The following is an 8,257-nucleotide window of genomic DNA, read 5'->3' on the forward strand; positions in this document are numbered from 1 at the left end:
TCTATGTTAAATAGGCCTGCCTATTTAACGAAGGGTCACAATTCTTGGTTTTTAAGGCTTGTGACCATATCTAAATAATGTATGGCAGGATCATCATTACAGGCAGGGTAAAAATCAGTTCATTTGGCAGTGGCAAGACACCCAAAATTCCCCCATTTTGTTGGTGACAGTGTCTGATGGGTCCTTGATTTTGGCATTACACCAAGGGGCCCCAAGGGAAACCATTCTGCTTTTTCCCCCTTTACATTCTCCTCCACTTGTAATGAATCAGTAATCCCTCACATGATGCATCTGTATCTCAGTGTGTCAACATATTTTCAGTGATGGGTGTGAACAGGCAAATCCTTGTTGGTGCAAAATGATCACAGCCGTGTGCTCATTCATTCCTCGGCCACAGCCTGAGAGTTTTATGCTCTTTGCTCTGTGTTTTTCAGCTAAATTAAACAATAAATGCTGGGCCATGTTTAAAGAAGCACATAGGGCAGATTGATCACGGACAAAAGAAGATTCCAGGGATTTAGGCTCCGCTAGTGTGTTATGACATTGCATCTTGAGATTATTCTCGCCGATTCTGAAAGTTAAAGCCGTCTATGTGTAGCTCGATACAACTGCATCAGTTTGCTTGACATCTTTGTGTAATTCATCACATAATTAGTCATTAGATGTGGTTTAGATGTAGGATCACAAATTTCAAACTAGGCAAAACATGCCAGCTGTGTGCATACTTTCCAGACAATGACAATAACCTTAGTAAGATGTGCTTTTATCACTTTAAACAGGCATCAAGTGCTTCAAAACAAACCATGTGAACATCCAAGAAGGAAACTACTGAACAGTTTGTTCCTAGTTTCCTCATCTTAAGCTCAATTTTTTTCTTTCACACCTTTTTTCTCCCATTTTGTGTCAACACTGTCGAGTAGAATCAAAAATTAGTCTTTTTCATCATTTTAATCAGGCCAATTCATGATATACAGACATGATATATTAAATAGGGTTTTTTTTTTACAGTACAAGAGAAAATTGAGTCTACTGGACCCATTCCGGAAAAAAAAAAAAAAAACATAAAATAAAAACTTCTACATCCAAACGATTTGTCCACATCTTCCAGTGCTGCCATAACAACATATAAAGGACATCAGCCGACTGTAGTGTTAATCTCAAAATATTGCTTTACTCATGAGCACAGGGGAGTAAACATGTCGATGCCTCTTTAAAAAAAAAGCATGACAAAAAATTTTTTTTCTTCATGATTTTTTTTCATCATTTAAAATCTAATTCAATGTCTATCATTCAATAGCTCAACAGTATTTGGGTCTGAATGAGTGCATTACTTTTCTTAAAGGAATGTCAAATGTGTTAAACAGAAGGAAAAATCCAAATTGAATGAATAAAACATTTCACTAGATGTTTCTCCTCCGGCATCATTACAGTTTCTTCTTTCGAACTGGATAGATTATTTACATTCCCATCTTATTCTCCTGCTTTGCCTCCTCGGTTTTCTTATACAGACTGATTTATTTAAAGCTGCAGGCACGCAGACGAGCAGGAGAACAAAGCAGGTACGGGAGCAGAAGAAGAAAAAGATGAGGCACTTTACATCCCAACATGTTACATGGACCTCAGACCAAATTTAGCAGCCACCATTATCCATTCATATTAACAGCTGATCTGTCAAGGTGCCGTTTTGAGTCAACATTACTTAAAATCACTTTGAATCTTTTCTCTCGAAAGCTGAAAAAGGAGCTGATCTCCTCGATCTCTCGCGCTTTTGATCTCACTGAGACAACAGCAACGACTATCTGCATCTGTTAAACAGAGTAAATCACAGCTGAGGAAGATACAACCGTATCAGGAGGATGAAACGACTTCATGACTAGTGCTGATTGGCACCATCCATTATTCAGAGCTGTACTTTGCATGTTGTGTGTGTGTGTGTGTGTGAAACTGGCTCCGTCCATGTGGCTTCTTCCTGTTTGGGAGCTAGGGGCTCGCCCTCTTCGCACTGACGAGGTAGCCCTTAGACTTGATGATGCCCCTGCTCTTGACAATAACGGAGTAGCGCAGGACCCACTCCAGCCTCCAGTCAGTGATGCTCAGGTCCTGCACTCCTGCCCGCATGGCCTCCTGGAATGTGTCTGCAGACATCAACTCTGGAGGAGAAAAAAAAAGAAAAAGGAAAAAAGCATTTATATTCTGACAAGACATTCAAATTCACAAAAATTACACAAGAAGAATTGTGGTGTGCAGCTTCGATTAAGCAAAGACTAGATCCACATCAACGTGTTTTCACATAAAAAGTGTCCCAAAATAAAAAAAATCTCCATTTAGACTCTAAATCATCACACAATAACGTTGTTCAACGTGAAAATGATCGCAAACTGTTGCAATAAAAGCCTCCCTCCTGTGCATGTAGGTGGCAGTAGCTTGATAAAACGCTACATTTAACTGCACAACAAGTGCCATCATAATGTCAACTAATTCATTATCTGTGTTGAATTACTTCATGATAATGAAGGCCGGGCGTATATAAGCATTCAGCTTCTGCTACAGCCTGTTCAGTCATTACAAATGTTTGAATTCCATCTGGGGTTTTTTTGGATAACTGAATAAACTAATCTTCAAAAGTTAACCACTGATCCTTAATGATGATGGCTTTTAGCGTAGTTGCTGCTAAAACCCGATAACAAAGCTAACAGATGGTTTCAAAAAGTTCTAATTGTCCACAATAGAATGTCATCCCAGAGTTTTCAAACTAAAATGGGGTCAAGTGGTGTGGACGGTGGGCAGGAATAGAGCAAAAACGTTTAACGTTTTGAATGAAATTTTCAAAAAACAATTGTGTAAATCTAGCTAAAATGGGCAGTCGCTGCCTTTGTCCTCACAAACGAGATCCAGTTGGTTTTTTTCCTGTTTAAAGCCAACTATTTCCCACTCAAGGCATTTACAAACATATGTTTACATCTTTAAAAACAAAGACATTTTCCCGGTAGCTTTTAGCAAAGGTGGAGATCCTGTGAGTCGTGGGGTGGCTCAGATACTTGCTCGTAACATCAGTTATACTAAAACTGGAGAGAACTGCAGAGAACACACACACACTGAAGGTTCTCCTCAGTGGGAAACACTGTTTTCATGGCCTCCACACGTGTGTACTTTTACCAACAGGCTCAGCTTTTTTATTTTTATTCGATTGCTTGAATTTAAATGTGACAAGCAGATTATTCATCCGGCTCCCTTTGAAGCATATAACGACTTCAGAGACGACAGAGTGCAACAAACCATCAGATGCATGTGATAAAGTCAATGTGGGTCAGAGAGCCCACGTTCATGCTAAAGAGAAAGCATGAAGACAACATGGCTGATGGGTGTGTTTTTATTATATAGCTACAATGCTCTTTGGTGATTTTGCTGTGGAAAAAAATAGACAACTTTTAAGTGTTAAATAAAGACAGAACTTGATCTGGAACAAATTTAAATTTTTCATAACCAACATTTTAGCAGTTCAAAATGTCACCAGCAACATCAGCATGAACCAAAATGCAAAAAGACAAACAGCATTTCACCTTTGGGGTCATTGTGTGTGAGCAGCTGGATGTCAAACTCTTTGGCGAAGGCTGTCAGGTCAGGAGGCATCACGCAGCAGGAGGCCAGGTTGACCTGGTTACTGCTGGGTTTCACCTGGTATGAGGAAGGAAATCAGGCCATTGGCTGTCATTGGCTTTATTTGGTATCACAGAGAAAATGGCAGAAGCTGCCTGGTCTCTAAGCAGTGCACTGACCAAAGCTCCATAGACAGAATAGATAACGTTTTCCAAATCTGCTTTCAAGACTTTGTAAAAGTCAGCATCCCCCGTTTCACACAACGGATCGCAGGTGAAACACAAAAAGATTCCACCTACCTGAGCCCAGTTGTAGAGCTGCTCCAGCAGATCTTTGTCAAGATCAGAGGTGCCGATGGCTGCGATCTTCTGGCTACTGACCAGAGCCTCCAGCTCCTCCCATGCTGGCTGCAGGTGAGCCAGCGTTTGGCCGTCACCCTCCTGAGGGCCGGGCGGTGCTATGATAACAGAGTCGAGCTGAGACACTGCCAGGTTCTGGCAGGCTGACGGGAGGGAGACAAGCAGGGCCGTGTCACAGAGAAAAGCTTTTACTTTAAGAGGCACATTCAATTCTTGCTGCGGAGATTTAAAGCTCACCCATCTCCACTGCGTCTCTGATAGCAGACTGACCAGACTCGCACAGGAAGAGCTTAACTGCAAAATAAACAAGGCCTCCATCAGCGTGTCGTCCTCATATACTGTCATTAGATCATTCTGCTAGCTTATTTTTCAATTATTCGATCTTAAAACTCGTGCTGAAGATATTTTGATTAAATCACCATGAAAAGTTGTGTTTAAGATAAAAGATCAACACAAAAAAAGGAACACTTGCCTTGGAAAATAGAAAAAATTAATAAATGAAGACATGCACAGTGAGCCTCTTCTTTCTACTCTCTCTCTCATGAGATGCACATCTAACGCAGAAGAGCGATGGCTCTAAACACTGTTTTTGTTGACCTGGTGTGGCAATTTGACCTTTTGAGTCACCTTAGATTTTTGATTTGAACAGACCTGAAACCTTCACCTCCTCCCTCTCTTCAGGTGTGATAGCATCTGCCGCCTCAGGAATGGAGCAGACCAGTGTCTCCTGAAGGTCCTGTGTGACGACAAGCGCAGTCTGATTTAACTTAGATCTGATTGGAGCTGTTCGTTCTTTCCCCTCATTCAGTCACGTACATGACACACACTTTCCTTCTGAGATGTTTTGTGGTTTTTTTTGTTACAGAGTGATGTTAAAAAGCCTCGATTTATAACGTTATAGAGAAAAACAGCTGTTTCACAGGCTGCAGCACTGACAGTTTCTCTAATTATTCCACAGCCAAATGACCATGAGCAAGAAGACCTTTGGTGAGAGTAACTCAACATTTATTCAAGCACGGGACTGACAGAAAAACCTGCAATCAAACCTATGTTTGTGCATTTCTAAAAGGGGCTCAGGACATGAGCGTTTCAACACAAACCTGTTACTACCCCACAAAGCAGTGAATAGCCGGATGAAACGGAGAGCACAATATTAAAGCGTGACTCAAAAGTCCTATTCTTAACATTTCCCCGCAGGGGACGCATCAGATGAGCTGTTCCACTATGCAAGAACTCACTCCAGCTATTCGAACCTCCCCTAACCCCTGTGCGAGTCTGGTGGGTGCAGGAATGAAAGCTGAGACAGATTAGCTGAGGCCAGCAAATCAGCACAGGGCAGGAAAAGGTTCAGCAGGACTGTTGGTTCACCGCTGTTGATCCTGCAGCCCACTTCATTCCATTTCACCATTTTCAAAACATATTAGTTTGACGGAAACGCAGCGTTCAATAGGTAACGCTCGCTAGGAATTCTATTAATGGCAATAGAGCCAAAAAAAGTTAGCAGTTTGGGAGGTCCCCCCCCCACCCACTGACCTCCCAAACAGACAGACAGATTCACATTTGGAGTGGCGCCTTTGGCAGGCAGCACTGCATGAACATTCGCTCTGACAGCTTCTTTTCAGGAAGCTCCCTTTGATGTCAGTCACCAGTTGTTTTACATTCACAAACACCGGAATCCAACTGTGAAACAGCGCAACAGCACATCGCTGTGCATCTCATTCCCGCGCAACGCTGTCAATAACCACGCCGCAGTTCATTTCTCAAGAGTGATAGAAAACATGAAGGCTGCCTTAAAAGCATCTCCTCACCGTGGGTCGCGGCTTTGTCGTGGAAAACCAGTCGCTCAGGGTGGCTTGAATGCAGTCTCGAAGCTGAAAGGAAAAAAAAAAGATTTAAATATATATAATCATAATGTACATAGTCATAATGTTAAAAAAAAAAAACACACACACACATAGAACTAACTAAATCAGGCAGACCAAACTAAGCTCAGGATGTTTGAGGAGGGAGATAAGCGAGCCCTAAAGGCCAATAAATGTTTTGTTTTGAGTGCACACTGCAGTGTGTACACAGTGTCTCACACACACAAAGGTGTGACAGACATCAGTGCTGTTTGGGTCGAGTGAGGACGACACAGCGTGGCGGCGTTGCCGAGACAATATGTGACATCACTAGGGTGACCGGATGTCCCGCTTTGTGCGGGACGGTCACGCAGTTTCATTACTTTTCACACGTCCCGCAAATTGAGACGTGGTCCCGCATTGTTATTGGCAGACTCCAGTTTTGAAATGCGTGTTTTATAATATGGCGTTCATCAAATGGCTGCCATCAGTGGGCGGGGCGGGCTGTTTGATCATGTCAGTCCAACGGGAACGCGGACGCAGGTCAAGGGCGCGTCCACCAACAAAAACAATGCAAATCTGGTCCGAACGGCACCAGCATGCAGCAAGAGATATGGTCGGAAAGGGAGGAAAGCAAGACTCGTACAGCTAAGAAAAGAAAATGCGGCTACAAGAAAGAATGGGAAACCAGTGCAAGGCGAGTCTGGTGAAGTTAGAGAAAATACAGGAAAGCCGTACCCTTATTAAAACACTACAATTAAAAGAACAACTGTAGCCCTGACTGTCTATTTAATTAACTATTTAATTGTACACAGTCAGGTGTGTTAACTTGAGGGGCACTGTGAAATAGTATGAAAGCTCCATGCTTACTATGTTTTCTTACATGAGATAACTTGGGAAAGTTGCATTAGATATATATTGTTAAGTTTTTTATTTGCAGTCTGTTATCTGCTACTGAATCAGCCAGATGGCAAAGCATTGTAATATTACAAGCTAAGGGGCAGAATAAAGAAGTTTATTGTTTTAAAGTTATTTCAGACTACCTCGATGCACTGGTATCCCACATTGTCCCACACAAACATAAGTCTTTGTCCCACATCTGGTGAATTGGAATCTGGTCACCCTAGACATCACACTATGGCACGTTTCAATAGAATATATCACTTACAATGCAATGCCTAATCACAGCGGAACACATTTATCACTGATCAATAACTGTCTCATTATTTGTGCGTCTTTATTCAGTTGAAAGTAAAGTTCTTTTTAACCCAGCCCTTATTTACAGCTATTAGAAACTACAAGGCCAACTTTGGACTTAGGCATGGCGTGTAGCTACATACTTCTGAGGGGATCAACTGTGACACAATGAGTGTGTTAAAAAAGTAACAGCCACCACACCTTTATATAACTACACTTGACTTATAAACAGAACCAGACCAGCTGGCCAGCTGATTTGGCAAGTCATTCACAAGAAAACCTTTTGTTAATGGATCAGCCGCTGAGGTCATTGATCAAACAGTTACTAGTTGTAGCTTCTCACGTGAGGATTTCACTCAAATTTGGCAATATCCCTGTTGAGAGAAAAACTAATCTGAAAGTGATTGTTCCGTTGCAAAAGTGTGTCAACACCAAACCGATCCCGGATATTTGGGTATTTGGATAGTTTAAAGCGCATTTAGATTCCCTGGTTTTACGGGAGATGTTCAGGGTAACAACACTTACTGTCAGCGGATAATCTATTTGCAGCTGATGCAAAGCACTTGCTCTTTATGGGTCTACATTCAGATTGTAATCTAATGCTGAATCCCTACAACAACAATTCTCCTACTCTAAAAGTATCCATGTAGACTAAACCGTTATTTGTTGTACTACGTTTTAAACATTGTCTGAAACTGTTAGGCTACTCTTATCCCTGAGACAGCAACATAAAGGCCTTTTTAAATTTAGTTTATGAAACGTTACGCCGGCCTTCTTTTAGCATACACACTATTATCTAAGTAGCCTGACTTGTAGGCTAAGCTAACAGGCTACATGGTCAGACCGCCGCCGCTTTTCATTTGACAGTTTCTTACCTCCTCGCTGGGAGAGCCCGGGCATTTCTTTTTCATCCGACTTCTGTTGACTAAATTCCCGGTGTGGAGCCTGAGGGTCTTGGCGTGGCTCAGCAGCACCTTCGCGTCGACGCTCATGTTGGTGTTTTGAGAGTCCATGTGGTCCTCGGCAGCTAAGCTAACAAGCTGCTATACAGTGTTGACTGCGTCGAAATGTGACGGCTGGCAAGCACGAGACTGATGTGACTGACTGCAGCTGTAACTGCTGGACAAACAGCCGCGTCACTGTTAAAATGATGTAGTCAGGATGACTTGCATTCAGTCAGTGTTGACTAACTTGTTGGACTGGCGCTTTCTTAGTGGCTGTTATGGTGGTAGTAAAGCCGGTCAGTCACGCCCACATGGAAGT

General features: G+C 42.3%; 1 protein-coding gene across 1 annotated transcript; it reads right to left on the reverse strand.

Moving 5' to 3' along the window:
* Window positions 1-1,969: 1,969 nt before the first annotated feature.
* gclm (glutamate-cysteine ligase, modifier subunit) lies at window positions 1,970-8,257 on the reverse strand. Its single transcript, XM_072389572.1, has 7 exons — window positions 7,870-8,257; window positions 5,765-5,827; window positions 4,608-4,692; window positions 4,194-4,250; window positions 3,897-4,099; window positions 3,561-3,675; window positions 1,970-2,150 (listed from the first exon to the last, which is right to left on the reverse strand). The coding sequence occupies exons 1-7, from the start codon at window positions 8,005-8,007 to the stop codon at window positions 1,981-1,983; spliced, it is 831 nt and encodes a 276-aa protein (XP_072245673.1). The 5' UTR covers window positions 8,008-8,257; the 3' UTR covers window positions 1,970-1,980.

This window comes from Leuresthes tenuis, unplaced genomic scaffold, assembly GCF_036924035.1.
Source record: "Leuresthes tenuis unplaced genomic scaffold, fLeuTen1.0.hap1 SCAF_7, whole genome shotgun sequence".
Lineage (NCBI taxonomy): Eukaryota > Metazoa > Chordata > Actinopteri > Atheriniformes > Atherinopsidae > Leuresthes > Leuresthes tenuis.

Coding starts and splice junctions, on each gene's coding strand:
- gclm (XM_072389572.1), bottom strand. CDS start 8,007: ATGGACTCTCAAAACACCAACATGAGCGTCGACGCGAAGGTGCTGCTG. Junction 3,676..3,896: donor AGCTCTACAACTGGGCTCAG/GTAGGTGGAATC, acceptor TCCTCATACCAG/GTGAAACCCAGCAGTAACCA. Junction 2,151..3,560: donor CACACACAATGACCCCAAAG/GTGAAATGCTGT, acceptor TTTCTCCTCCAG/AGTTGATGTCTGCAGACACA.